Source organism: Martes martes, assembly GCF_963455335.1.
Source record: "Martes martes genome assembly, chromosome: 14".
NCBI classification, from domain to species: domain Eukaryota; kingdom Metazoa; phylum Chordata; class Mammalia; order Carnivora; family Mustelidae; genus Martes; species Martes martes.
The window spans coordinates 72163961-72179195 of record NC_137902.1 but is presented as its reverse complement, the minus strand read 5'-3'; the positions used below and the strand labels follow the sequence as shown (position 1 = coordinate 72179195).

At 45.8% G+C, this 15235-nt stretch overlaps 2 protein-coding genes across 3 annotated transcripts in view; one reads left to right on the top strand and one right to left on the bottom strand.

The window, feature by feature from the left end:
* The window catches only part of PRKG1 (protein kinase cGMP-dependent 1), a gene marked incomplete at its 5' end in the record, with an annotated part of 1240279 nt that overhangs the window by 686639 nt on the left and 538405 nt on the right, over positions 1–15235 (top strand). The gene's annotated exons all lie outside the window — the stretch shown is intronic.
* On the bottom strand, positions 167–3997 carry CSTF2T (cleavage stimulation factor subunit 2 tau variant). The gene has a single exon (XM_080822614.1). It carries the CDS (start codon positions 3948–3950, stop codon positions 2079–2081), a length of 1872 nt encoding a protein of 623 aa, XP_080678740.1. The 5' UTR covers positions 3951–3997; the 3' UTR covers positions 167–2078.

Below are 15235 nucleotides of genomic sequence, written 5' to 3'. Positions count from 1 at the left end.
AGACCTAATATCTGGGCACGCACCAAGATGTTACTGGTGACACCAACTAGAGTAACATGTCTTCGTAGTTATTTCAGCTGTAGAACTACACAGATAATGGATTTCAAAAAGGGATTTCTATCCACTCCTGCAATTTTTAATTAATTTATTTTTTAGTTTTGCCTTTTTCATTTAGAAGAAAGTATTCAGACCCATGGATCTCTCACGGATAGGTATCTTTTGATTAATTCATTCAATAAAAGTAAACATCAGATACGAAAGTCATCCTTAATTTTACATTCCTTTTATTCAGTCTACACTGAACAATGCAGATTTAACTACAACAAAGAACGTAACATCTGTTTTCAGTTAGAGCCCTTCAGTGAAAGTTTTGAGATAAAGCAATGGTAACTTCCAAGTAATCAAGCCAACTCTGTGAATTAATATTAACCAAAACTATCATACATGCAAAGGAGTTATCCTCCCCAATATGGGAGGGGGGAAGCATATAGAAAACATGGCAAGGTGGATATTATGAATAACAATAAAAAATATGAGTAAAACAGGTGGCAGGAAATAGCACAGGGGAAGAAAATTTTGTAAAAAAGAGCCAAGTACCCATTTAAGATGCAAAAACCTCCTAAGGGGAAAAATTCAGTTTCCAAGTTTCAGCTCTCTCCTTGTATTAAATGCTGTTTTTTCCTGTTACTAGACATTGGTTTTTCTTCTCCAGGGTAAGACCACCTGGTTATTTGGGTGTTTATGCTTCTGTTAATTAGAATTTGGTCTATGACACAAATTTGTATGTGTTCATCCACATCTTCAAGGGTTGAAAATGAATTAGGTAGTAGCTCTACAGAAAATGTGGTAAGCCCCGCCTTCCTACTTTTAAATCTCTCAGAGTATGTATATTAGGACTAAACGGCTTTATTATAAAAAGCAAAGTAAGTAATAACTAGTCGAGCAGAGATTTCTCTACATACCTGGGTCTCAATTATTCTGGTAACAGGGTGATAGTAAGTAGATCTGCAAATAAGAAAACTGAAAGGCATGTTAAGTGTTGGAGGGACTAAGATTTTTAAGTCCTGACTCTGGCTGACCACATGGATACCATCTGTACATGGAAGCTAGTCCCCAGGAACCTGGGAACTTTACTGCATGAAGCTTTTGGCAACTTATGAGAAGTCTAATGCTGGGCAGAATTCACCCAGATCAGCTGCTGCCGAGACACTGAAATCATCAGAAAGGATGTGAGGGTATTACTTAGATTCATATTCAGGGCTTGAAGACCACTGAGAAACAAGAAGGTATTAAGAGCAGCTGAGTCTCATGGGAGCAGCCTTCAGCAACCTGGCTGATCCCAGACCTGTCCCAGCTAAATCGTTCCGCTCAAGGCCAAGCCAGAATACTGCAGGTGTCTGAATGGAGGGATAAGTGAAACATCTCACCAGATGCATTCCTGGATTATTCAGGTAGCATACCTTAAACAAAACAAAACAAAACAATTCTAATACTACAAGTTAATTAGTACTAATATTTTGAAATATCTTCCAAAACACTAAAATGATGCTTAACCTAATACAGCATTGTCCCCAAAATAGGATTTTGTATTTTCAATGGCTTACCAAAACATGTATCTTATAATTCCGAGGTAAACTTCTTTATTTTCTAACACAACCAAAAATCTTAAACTATCTTAGTACATTACCATTTTAACAGGTCATAGTTTAGTCTTTACGTGCAGTTTTCACACTGTTTAACCCAGTTATTTTAAAAAATGTAGTTAACATATTGTAGACACTTTTAATATTGCTGCATATTCTTTGTAATCTTATTTGGTGTAATATAACCATGTTCAGAGTTATTTGTGTATATTTACAGTGAATAAAAGTGAACAGACCCACTCCTTCCTCCCCCTACCCCCCCTATTAAAAATACAAACAACAACAATAAAGAAAGACAACAAGATGAAATGAGATAAGGTCTGGGAGGGAAACTCTAACCATTCAACTGTGGGGATGCAGAAGTCAGCTTTCTGCATCCATTCCCCATGCTACAGAAAAACTTTAGGACTACTGTCAAACATTTCCTAAAACCTTTCAAGAAGCCCCAGTCGATTTCTGAATTTGTTCCTTTAAAATGAGGATGCTCTGCCTTTGCTCAGGGGGCAGCATGGCGATCTGATCTGCAGTCAGTTGAAGAACCTGCATGATCAGAGCTGCCTTTTCTTGATCCTGTGGAGTTACCTGGCTCTGCCCAGGACTGAAACTGCTAGGCTGGCCTCCACCTTGCTTGCCTGCCCCCTGCATACCCACTGCTTGTATGCCTGCCCCCTGCATGCCTGCCCCCTGCATACCTGCCCCTTGGATGCCTGCTCCCTGCATGCCCGCCCCCTGCATGCCCGCTCCTTGGATGCCTGCCCCCTGCATGCCAGCTCCAGGATTTCCCACCCCGGAAATGCTGGAGACCTGTCTAGGTCCCTGAGGACCACCTGCCCCCATACTAATGGGCCCAGGTCCCTGGATTCCACCAGTCATAGGGCCTCTGGAACTGGGGCCAGGACCCCGTATCTCCAACCCTCTTCCATCTATGCCTCTTGCTTCCATCCCTCTGGTTTCCATCGCACAGGTCTCCATTCCTCTTCTCTCCATCACTCTTGTCTCTAAGACTTCGGTCTCCATGGCTCGAGTCTCCAGCCCTCGAGAATCTCTACTACCTCTACCATCCATAGGGAGACCTCTCTGATCTATCATGGGTCCCCTGGGCTCTCCCATCAGCAGTCTGGGATCTGCTAACGGCCCTCCCCTCATCTCATGTGAGGAAGGGCCCCTGCCGTCATGACCAGAGGCATGGTGCATGGGGGGGCCCTGATGAGGCGGGCCAAGATAGCCTCTGGGCTCTACTTCTCCAGTGACTGAAAGCAGAGTCCCTCCACGTGGGTCGTTTGGAGCATCTCCCAACAGTCCTCGAGGAGGGAGGCCCCCGGCAGTCATGGGCCCACGAGGTATAGGAGCTCTAGGATCCGACATCTGCACCTGTCCCCGCTCTAAAGGCACTGGACCAACGCCTGGCATTCCAACCTGGGGCTGCATTCCTCCACCAGGGGTTAAGGCACCCGGCCCCGGCCCGGGAACCGCGGCCGGTATGGGGCCCGGGGCCGGAATCCCGCCCTGGATAGGGGTCTGCATCAGAGGAGGGATGTCTTTGACGGGTCTTCTGGCCATGTGCTGAGGCTGCGGGGCGGGAGGGTTCTGCTGGTTGAGCAGAACATTGGGGCCGGGGCCCAGCCCGGGGCCGGGGCCGGGGCCGGGGCCGGGGCCAGGGCCGGGCCCGGGGCCGGGGCCCGAGACAGGCTGGGATTTGCCCGGGATCAGCGGCGTGACATGTATCTTGCGGTGCAGGATCTTCAGCGCGATCTCGGGGTCCATGATCCTCATGACCACCTGGGCCTGCAGCAGCGCGTAGGCCAGCTGCGGGTTCTGCAGCAGCATGTTCCGCGCTTCCTGGTGACTGTTCTGCACACACAGCTTCATCTGCTTCATGAGCTCGAACATCTGCTCCGGCGGCAGGCTGGCGACCGCCCTGGTGATGGACTCGGGGGCGTCCTCGGGGTCGATGGGGTCCCCGTACGGGGAGTCGATGATGGGCGCCGCGGGCCCGAGGCTCTTGAGCTCCTCCTTGTTCTTCTCGCTGGCGGCATTGTCCACCCGCAGCGCCCTGCCGCTGAACTCGCGCCCGTTGAGGTTCCGCATGGCACTGAGCGCGGTCTCCTGGTCCTGGTACTCGCAGAAGCCATAGCCCTTGGGCTTGCCCGTCTCGCGGTCGTACACCAGCCGGAAGCTGACCACCGAACCCACCTCCGAGAAAATGTCCTTCAGCTGCTCCTCGGTGGCCTCGTACGGAATGTTGCCCACGAACACGGAACGCAGCGACCGATCCATCGCCGGGTCTCTCACCGCCAAACTCGACATGATTCCGGCTGGGCACACGGCGGAGAGCCGATCCCTCCCGGAGTCGTCCTCTGGCGACCCACACTTCCGCTGAGCAACGGAAGCGGCTCTCAGACCCCGGGCGGAAACCTCAGGGACGCGACCGAATCGTTCCGCCCATCCGCGGACGCCGTACCGCGTCTGCGTTCCCCACTCTACCTCAGCTAGTGCTTTCTGCCGCTGGATTTTCGTAACTGCGCCAGCTCCTTGTCACTAAAGGCACGATTCCTTTTTCGTCTCTTATTCTGAAGACTTTCTATGGCGAGCCGCCACGACCGCCAGAGAAAGCTTAGCGCGGACTAACCACAGTAGAGATGGCCGCAGGGACTTCACGGTGGGGACCGGGAGCGACCGCCTCCTTTGACGTCAGTCAGGGGCGCTTTTGCTTCCGTTTGCCCGGCGGGAAACCGCCAACCGCAAGCGGTCGGGGGGGCGTGCTCTTGGTTCTGATGCTAGGGTCTCCCGGCGCAGTCCTTCCCGCCTTCCTCCGGTCTATTTAAGCCATGTTTAAAATCCCATTGCGGACCATTAGGGTAAAAGTGTAGACGTTTTAGAGTAGTTTGGGATTTGCTCATTGACATACCACGGCAGCAACCCCAGTTCAGAAAGCATTTGGGGAGAAGAGCTGCTCCAGGCCCCGCGGTGGCAGGTGCAGCCGCAGGCAGCGGCCCCCGTGCCGACGGTCCTGGTCCTTCACGGTGTTAACCGGTGCTGCCTGGAGTGATTCATGGCCAGGGACGTTTTGTGGCCGTCGGGTATGAATTACATGTGCCCAGCCGCTCCCAGCCTGTGGGCTTAGATTGCTTCTGATTCCTCGGGACTGATGCGATGCTCTAGCCGCGGCTGCCCTGGAGGGAGAAGTCACCTGCTGAGAATGTATCCCTGCTAGTTCAGAAGTCGAAATAGACGTGGTGTGTGGGGGTCCCCCATCACTTAGCAGGTGATAGAAGTGAAGCGTGCAGGACAGGAAAGGGCAAAGCAGACTTAATTCCTCCCTCCCTCCCTCCCTCCTCCCCCTTTTCTTTCTTTCTTCCCTTCCTTTTCCTTTCCCTCTTTTCCTTTCTTTCTTTCCCCTCTATTTCTTTCTCTTCCTATCTTCCATTAATCTCTACTCCCAATATGGGGTCAAACTCACCAACTCATGAGACCAAGAGTCTTGGGCTCTCGTGCCTGAGCCAACCAGGCACCCCTAAAACCAGATTTCTTAACCATGCTGGTATGTTCTAGCGCTGTCCGGCAGGATAGCCCGTATCCACTGGCAGCTCCTGAGTGCTGGAAATGTAGCTGGCCTGACTGAGAAATTGAACTTTCAGTTGTTAAGGAAAAATCCACCAAGTAAATTTAAAGATCTGATTGGTTTTGTTAAAGGGTTCATGAATCAGGCTGCACCCCATGAGCGAGTACAGAGTCACTCCCAGGAGTTGTACAAAATGTTTTCCTGTTTGTTTTTATTTTTGATAGAGAATGGAACGAGAAAGTTATTAGCAAAATAAAAGGATTCTTCCAGGCGAGGCTGTTTCCTAGGGGGAAAGCAAGGGGTCTCATCCTGCAGATTACTTTATCTTCCGGAGCAAGATGGAGAGGACCCAGGAGACAGACTCACTGGTGCTGATGGGAAGGAAAATGTCCTGACTGACCCAGTTAAAGCCACGTTCCTGGGGAGACTGAAATCACAATTAATTGGTTATTACCTGGACTTGGAAGGTCGGTCTAAGTTTCAACATTTTGGGCCTATGGTTTTCCTTTTTTTTTTTTTAACAGTTTAATTTATTTTTTATTAAAATATAAAAACTGGTGTCCAGGGATGCCTGGGTGGCTCAGTCTGTTAATCATCTGCCTTCAGCTCAGGTCATGATCCTAGGGTCCTGGGATCTAACCCTGCATGGGGACTCCCTACTCAGTGGGGAGTCTCCTTCTCCTTCTGCCTGCCTCTCCCCATTTGCACTTTCTCTCTCTCTCTCTCTGATAAATAAATAAATACATACATACATACTGATACCCAGTTAGACTACTGAAAGCCTTTGTAGTATGTTTGGACCAACTTGGATATAGAATCCACTTTTGCAATGACAAATTTTATTAAGCTTAAAGGAAACATCAAGTATTTCTAGTTAAAATTTAACGTTTTAATTGAGATGGCATATATGTGTAAATACATGCAAGATTTTGAGGACTTAAAAGTAAAAATATCTCGCTAATAATAGTTTACATGCTAAAATAGTTTCTTTTTTAAAAGATTTTATTTATTTATTTGACAGACAGAGATCACAAGTAGGCAGAGAGGCAGGCGGTGGTTGGGTCAGGGGGGTGGGGGAAGCAGGCTCCCCGCGGAGCAGAAAGCCCGATGTGGAACTCGATCCCAGGACCCTGGGGGTTGTGACCTGAGCTGAAGGCAGAGGCTTTAACCTACCGAGCCACCCATGTGCCCCATACATGCTAAAATAGTTTTAATACCCTGGAGTAGATGTATTTTAATAATATTCATTTCATTTTTTTAAAGATTTTATTTATTTATTTGACAGCGAGAGACACAACTGAGAGAGGGAACACAAATGGGGGAGTGGGAGAGGGAGAAGCAGGCTCCCACTGAGCAAGGAGCCCGATGCGGGGCTCGATCCTAGGACTGTGGGATCATGACCTGAGCCGAAGGCAGACACTTACCAACTGAGCCACCCAGGTGCCCCACTCGTTTAATTTTTTTTTAAATGTGGTTACTTAAGGAAAATAAAGTTACATATGTGGATCGCATTATATTTCTAAGGACTGCATTTCTCCAGAGTTTATATCTTAACTCCTAAGCAGAGAATTATTTTAGTCTACGTATTCCTTTTGAGGGGATGGCAAACCTTGAAATCACATCAAAAATTGTGTCCTGTAGCTTGAGATCACAGTCCAATGAATAGATCTGAAATGACTAGGACAAATAAGACAGGGCACCCGTTTACCTTTAATATTTCATCAGAACAGGCTGGGCATAGCTATTCGCTGAGACCAGTGATAACTTACATTGCCCACTAAAATCTTCGCTCTGATGCCAGCAGGCCGGGTCCAAGGGCCCAGAGGGGCCTCCTGGAACAGCCAAGGGGCGGCTTGGTTTCATGTAGGATGGAAGTCACATGTGAGCCAGCGGGAGGTGAGAGCAGCATTTATTGAAGACATAGAGGGAACAGGTACAGACAGGGCATCTGGGAGACTCAGAAAAAAAGGAGCATGAGTCTTATCTTTGTTTGGGGTCTGGTGTTTGGTGGAAGGCAATGGTCTGGCATCCAGGAATCATGAGAACAAAGACAAGGGCCCACGTGTCACTCCTTGGAGCCAGAGGTCCTGGCATGGAGATGTCTAGCTCTGGTGGCTGGAATGCACATATGACAGCTTCATCCTCTCCTGGTCCTTCCTTAGATGTTCTCTGTTCTCGAGAAATCACTGACTCCTGGTCCCTTACAGGGAACACATACATTATTTGCATTATGAGGCTTGTGTAAAGTGAGGTGGAGGTCTTAGCAAGAATAGGAGCAGGAAAAGGAATAGTCAGACTTTTATGGAGTCCTTCAGTTTCCCTGTCTCACTGCTCATCAAAGAAACAGAATGCCCACCCGTGAGATTCTTCTGCAGGCAGTGAAGTGGGGTGGGGGAGGGGAGCTGAGGCTGGTGTCATTCCAGAAAACCACACCCAAGTCCTTGGTCTCCTTTCCATACATCTCTTTCCAGAGAGAAGCCATGGCTTTTTTAGCACATTTTATGTGTAATTGTGTTTTTATTAAACATAGTCATCTGGAGGATGGTAAGAGGCTGTTAGAATACATTGTCAAGTTCACGAAAGGTGGCGTGGCTTCTCTGTCGGTTTCCTTTTTGCTGCTGGTGTTCGACCCCTTGGGCCCACGCTTCATTGTGCATCAGAACCACCTGGAACCATGGCCTGTTAGTCCAGATGGATGTGCCTAATCGCCTCCCCTCCCCAAACTCAGTATTTCTGGGATGGGAGTGGAGAGTTTACATTTCTGATTGGTTCTCAGGTTAGGCTGATGTCTGTGGTCTTGGGAGCCCACTTTAAGAATCATTGATCTGAACAAATGGACTTCAAGTGCTTTTGTTTTGTTGTCCTCGGTTTCCATATGTATTGAGTACACTCTGTTAAAAGGTATAAGATACACATGGTCTTTAGAGAAAACCTACTATCTTCGTGCTGCCCTAACAGAGCTAGTGCCTGCTGACCCCACACCGAAGGTACCCTGGGGGGAACAGAGTGGCTGAGGAACGCTGGCGATGAACAGGCAGGGAGAGGTCATGACTGTAAGTGTATGCTTTTTGCCGTAGGTCTCCCATATTTTCTTTAGTCCCCCATTCCAAACTGGAAGAATGGTTTGCTGTGACCCCATTCTTAAAGAACCAGAACGACCGAGCACATAGCTCAATGCCCAGGACATGTAAACTAATATTTATTATTAGCTGAGTGGCCCAGAATTACTCAGGGCTCTTAGAAACCTGTATATATTTCCTAGTACCAACGCATAATTTTCACAGATCTACCTTGGAGCAACTTCCGTTTTATATTGCTGTCTTTGCTCCTAGAATGTTTACACTTTAGATAATTTGTAACATGGCATAGGATCTGAAGAAAAATGTGCATGACATCTTGCATGTTTAAGTGTTTATTCTTTCCGTAAATCAAAATACCAAGTATTCTGAGAGTAAGTAAACAACATCAGAACATACGGCCAAATGAGGGCTGTTCTTCAAACTAATTACCTTTGGAAACTGTAAACTTAATCCATTGATGCTTCCATTGTTCCAAATGATTTTTAAATCCTACCCTGAAATTGTTTCAGGGCTCCATTTATAAGTCATACTGGAAAATCGGTGTCTTTTTTTTTTTTTAAGATTTTATTTATTTATTTGACAGAGATCACAAGTAGGCAGAGAGGCAAGCAGAGAGAGAGAGGAGGAAGCAGGCTCCCCACTGAGCAGAGAGCCCGTTGCGGAACTCGATCCCAGAACCCTGATATCATGACCTGAGCCAAAGGCAGAGGCTTAACCCACTGAGCCACCCAGGTGCCTGAAAATCGGTCTCTTAACTCAAAAGTACACCTTGTTTTCAACAAAGAACTACCTCTAAGATGTCTTCTCATCGTTCATTCAACAAATAAAATGAGCACCTACCTGTGCTAAGCTCTGTCCTAGGTGCTGAGGATACAGTGGTGATGAAGACAACATCTATCTATCTGTCTATCTGTCTATCTACCTATGATTTTCTCCCTTGAGTTCAGTGGTTCTCAACTGCAGCCTTCATCAGAATCCCCTCTGGCGCTTAATACAACCCAGATTTCTGTACAGGTACCCCACTCCCAAGAGTTTCTGATACAGCAGGTCGGAAGTAAGCCCCCAAACTTTGCATTTCCCAAGATGTTTCTGGGTGGTGCTCATGCTGTTCATCCAGGAACCACACTCAGAGAACCTCTGGGTTAGTGGAATGTCACCGTCTTTTTGTATCGACTGTGTTGTGCTGCTGTATTACCAGTGCCTAGAATATATATTGACAGAACAAAAGACTAAATATAAGGTATTTTGTTAATTGACAAAGGGGAATGAAGTTCTTTCTTTGAATGATGTTACCACTTAGAAGGAAAATGACAATTCTACTCAAAGGTAGAAGGGTTCCTATCATCAGGAAGATACAGAGAAGGGACGGTTTATACACAAAGGCAAATGGACTTCTTTCCAACCTAGAGGAAGGAGAGAGATGGTCAGGGAGGACTTTGTGGAAGAGCACATTTGATCTATTTTTTGAAGGGCTCATACACTTTTTTTCAGAAATGCCAGTTAGAACTTAAAAAAAATTTTTTTTAGTACCCCTCTTTGGAATTTGTCTTCTCAATCTATGGTGAATCTTATGTCCTACTCTCAATGTCTACAGAATCTTCATATTCAGATGTAAGTTTTAGTGTTTGGAAATAGCTACATAACCTTTCTTTGCCAAGTCTGGTCTGAAAGGGAGTTGATTTGGTTGCACAAACCCTTCATTTTACACCAGAGGAATCCCCTGGCATTAAATAACATGTCCCCAATCAGAGTGGAGACCTTGTCATTTTATTTCTAGGACAGTGATAGTTCCTTCATGGTACATTTTCATAAAATAAATATGTAATGAAGCATGCAGACAGACTGAAGAGGTCTAGATTATCAAGGAAGACTCACTGTTGGGGCTGGGATTTAAAGAAAGGATTATAATCTGGTATGTGAACACAGATGATGGAGAGAAATAGCCAGGGACTAGAAATAGCCAAAACACAAACAGATAGAAATAGCCAAAACATTTTTTGATGTCTTCAGAGGAAACCAAAAAAGTGGTTGGTGAGTAGCGTGATATAAGATTGTCTTTTGGGAGAGATTGTGAAAGGTTTTGAGGATGAAATTTATGAGTATAAGCTTGATGTGCGAGTCGGTAGGCTTTCTTCCTTCTTTGGACACAGAATGATAACAGCAGTTCTTAAACAGTGTTCTTAAACACCAGTCTTCTCCAGTCCTTCTCTATGAGATCTCTCAGGTCCAGACTCTCCTTGTTTCAAAGGTTTTATTGTTAGCTGAAGTATGTTAACAGAATACTAGTTTCACCCGTACAACATAGTGCTTCGGCCATTATAGATGCTACATAATGCTCACCATGAAAAACGAGGTTACCATCTGTCACCAAAGTTATGGTGCTATTATTGACATATTCCGCATGCTGTGCCTCCCTGTGACTTATAACCATAAGCTTGTATCTCCTGGTCCTCTTCACCTGTTTTGTCCCCCCAAGCCCCACTACCACTATTGCTGTATCTATAGCTGTGTCTCTTTTGTTGTTTTGTTTGCTCATTTATTTTGAGTTTTAGATTGCACACAAAAATGAAATCATATGGTATCTTTCTCTGTCTTATTTCACTTAGCATATTACCCTCTCCAGACTCTCCCTTTTAATCCCTTCTTTTTTTTTTTTAAGATTTCATTTATTTATTTGACAGACAGAAATTGCAAGTAGGCAGAGAGGCAGGCAGAGAGAGAGGAGGAGGTAGGCTCCCTGCTGAGCAGAGATCCTGATGCAGGGCTCGATCCCAGGACCTGAGATCATGACCTGAGCCGAAGGCAGAGGCTTTAACCCACTGAGCCACCCAGGCACCCCTCCTTTTTAATCCCTTCTAATATTTATTTGTTTATTTGAGAGAGAGAGAGTGAGCATATAGGAGGCGGGGGCAGAGGGAGAGAGAATCTCAAGCAGACTCCATGCAGAACATAGAGTCCAAGTTGGGGCTCTATCCCATGACCCTGAGATCATAACCTGAGCTGAAACCAAGAGTCAGATGCTTAAACGACTGAGCCACCCAGGTGCCCCAACCCTTTATAATTTGTATTCTAAGTGTGGCAGTTACTCTTCCTACATTTTTTAACATCTCCGGCAATCATCTTCATTCTCATTACGCACCTCCCACCCACTCCTTGGTTCACCATTCTTTGTTGGGGATGTCTTTTCTCTCTCTCTCTCTCCCTTCTCATCCTCCCATGTCTAAATCCTTTTTGACCTTCAACACTCACTTCAGAGACTTCCTTTTGAAGGATAGACTTAGCACCCAGTATCTCCTTCTACCTCGTAACAGCAGCACTGAGATTCTCACGTTAGCCCCTTCAGCACAGAACCCATGTCTGATTTTTAGTTCTCATATTGCCCAGCACAGTGCTTCTTTTGTTATAAGCACTCAGTGGATATTTTAAAAAAGTTACTAGAACATCATCTTATAATAACAGATTACATATGTTAACCAAACAGTAATGTGATGTTTTTAGTTCACCAAACACTTATCTGGGTTTCCCCATGTGGTTTGGACTGCAATCATGTGTATCCTGATTTTAGGGGACTGTTGCATAGAACTTTGCATAGCAATGGACTCATTTAAAATACAGATACCATTCATGAAAGCTAACTCTGAGCCCTAAAGAGGAAGGAGGACCTCTGGTCAATGCTTTCTGAAATGCAGTATTGTATTTAATCCTCTTAACAACCTTTCTGAGATAGGCAGTTATCCTGTCAATTTACAGCTAAGAGAAGGTCACTGCTGTGACCTTGTTAACTGGTAGAGTCAGGATTTGAACTCACATCCTTTGTCTCAAGAACCCAAGCTCTTAAATTATTCCATGAAATGAGTTTCCCAAGGATTCATAGCTAGTAAATGGTAGAGCTACAGCCTGAAGCCGGGTCTCTTGATTTTAAAATTCCTGTTCCACAATTAGTAGAGTGATCATGGGTCATTGAGGCCTGGACACAATCTCCCTTTTTCCTGATTGTTCCTGAGTGTAAGTAATTGCAATTTTGACACCACAATCAGTGCCGTGGCAACAGATGGAACATAAGGTATGAAAAATGAAGCAATTGTGAAAATGTTTCTTTTTTTCAATTTGCAGGGCTATCGTTAAACATTGTATATGGATTCTTTTACAGCATCTGGTTAGATAGGTAATAAAATAATTTTTCCCAGAACGAGAGCCCAGATTTCTCAATCCCCAAATTACGTTTGTGGCATTTTTCCCAATTATTTTTTTTGAATTTTTATTTTATTTTAAGTAATCTCTACCCTCCCCCAAAGTGGGGCTTGAACTCCTGACCCCAAGATCCAGAGACACAGGCTCTACCCACTGACCCAACCCTGTACCCCCACCTGATTCTTTAAACGTATTTAATATGGAAGAGTATACAGAGGAATACATAGTAAATTCCATTTACTGACACATGAGATGAGTCGCTTTGATTGGCAAGAGAAATATTTCATGAATTTGGAACTGCGGAGAATATGCCATTCCAGGACTAGAGACTTGGAAGAGGCAAGCATTCTCCCTGCAACAGATTGTGTGTTCCAACACTTCTTTTTTTTTTTTTTTTTTTTAATAGATGAGGAGAATGAAACCCAGGGAAGACAAGAGACCTGACAGAGTCACACGCCCAGTTGCTGGCTTAGCATATAATGGGATCTAGATGTCCTGATTTTCCATCTAGAGGCAGTAAGGTGAAGGGTTAAGAGCATGGACTTTAATGTCAGAGAGACTTGGGTTGACTGCCTGGTTTAATTAGTGCTGTGCAGCCTTAGAACAATTACTTTACCTCTCTGTGCTTCCCTTTCTATGAAATGGGAATGATATCCCCTCTATGGACTTTTGTGCTGATACATGACATACTTTTTTCTTTTTTAAGGTTTTATTAATTTATTTGACACAGAGAGATCACAAGTAGGCAGAGAGGCAGGCAGAGAGAGGGGGAAGCAGTCTCCCTGCCAAGCAGAGAGCCCAATGCGGGGCTCAATCCCAGGACCCTGAGATCATGACCTGAGCCACAGGCAGAGGCTTAACCTGTTGAGCCACCCAGGCACCCCTGACATACTTTATTTATTTATTTATTTATCTATTTATTTATCTGACAGACAGAGATTACAAGTAGGCAGAGAGGCAGGCAGAGAGAGAGGAGGAAGCAGGCTCCCTGCTGAGCAGAGAGCCCGATGCGGGGCTCGATCCCAGGACCCCGGGATCATGACCTGAGCTGAAGGCAGAGGCTTTAACCCACTGAGCCACCCAGGTGCCCCCATACTTCTTTTTATCATCATTTATTTTATAGGGTAATTATTAATCTTCTTCGGTTATATAGAACTAGTAGCAGTAGATAAAATATCTTAAGAGCAAAGAGACTCCTTTTAGTCTAATACTATTTATTTCTTAGTGTCTCTCTTCATCTTTGTCTTTGAAGGGGTTGGCCTGGGGGAACTAATGGCCTCTTGTCAGATCATCTTATCTCAAAAATTTGAACTCGCATCATTTGACTCAAGAACTCATGCTCTTAAATTATGATTCCATGAAATGAGTATCTCAAGGATCCGCAGCTAGTAAGTGGCAGAGCGACAGCCTGAAAGCAGGTCTCTTGATTTTAGGATTCCTGTGTGGATAGCGTGGCCGTTGTCACCGGGGGCAGGTCTGGAGTTGAACATGGCGGCTATTGAGGCCCAACCCCATCAGACGCTTCAACAAGAATTTACTGATCAAGGTGCTGCTCACAGGTTCTTAACACTAAACCCTGAACTGCACTCTTCAAATAGTTAGCTGGCTGAAATTCCACTTTCTCATTGGCGTTAGAAGGGCCTGCCTGAATTTTGATCTTGGAGCATCTGGGCTGGCATAACCCTGCCTCGGGCCAGCACGCGGGGCACTTCTGTGAACGAGTGAACGCTCCCGTTCAGGGTGTCATTAGCACCACTGCCTTTGAGCGCACACAGGCGGACGTGGCCATTACTTCAAAGGCGGGAGAAGCATGACTAATGGGACAAGAACCAGAGCTCCCTTAGTCAGGCTTCAGGCTGCCACCTGAAAGAGCAGAGGGAGGAAGGAACCTCACAAACGGTGGGAAAGTACAAGCCCCCAGAGCAGAGCCTGGATAAAGACATCCTGTTTAAGAGGAACAACTCATGAGTCTGTCCTCCTGGGACCAGAACAATCCAGTACCCAACTTCAGAGACCTGTCTCAGCTGTCTCAACTGTCATTCCCTTTGGACACTGGCATCACACTTTTTTTTTTTTAATTTAGTTTTATTTTTTCAGTGTTCCAAGATGCATTGTTCATGCACCACACCCAGTTCTCCATGCAATCTGTGTCCTCCTTAATACCCACCACCAGGCTCACCCAACTGCCTCCCCTCCTCTGCTCCAAAACCCTCAGTTTGTTTCTCAGAGTCCACAGTCTCTCATGCTTCGTCTCCCCCTCCGATTTCCCCCAACTCACTTCTTTCCTTCTCCTAATGTCCTCCATGTTATTCCCTTTCCTCCACAAGTAAGCGAAACCATATGATAATTGACTCTCTCTGCTTGACTTATTTCACTGACCATAATCTCTTCCAGTCCCGTCCATGTTGATAGAAAAGTTGGGTATTCATTCTTTCTGATGGAGGCATAATACTCTATAGTGTATATGGACCACATCTTCCTTATCCATTCGTCCGTTGAAGGGCATCTTGGCTCTTTCCACAGTTTGGCGACTGTGGCCATTGCTTCTATGAACATTGGGGTACAGATGTCCCTTCTTTTCACTACATCTGTATCTTTGGGGTAAATACCCAGTAGTGCAATTATGGGGTCATAGGGTTTCACTCTTCTGAGGCTCGACTGGGCCATCCAGTGAGCCTGTGTTTATGCCAAGTGATGGGAAAGGGGCTGTCATGAAATACCTGGCTGAGGGCTCAGAACAGTGAACACAACCCCAGAAG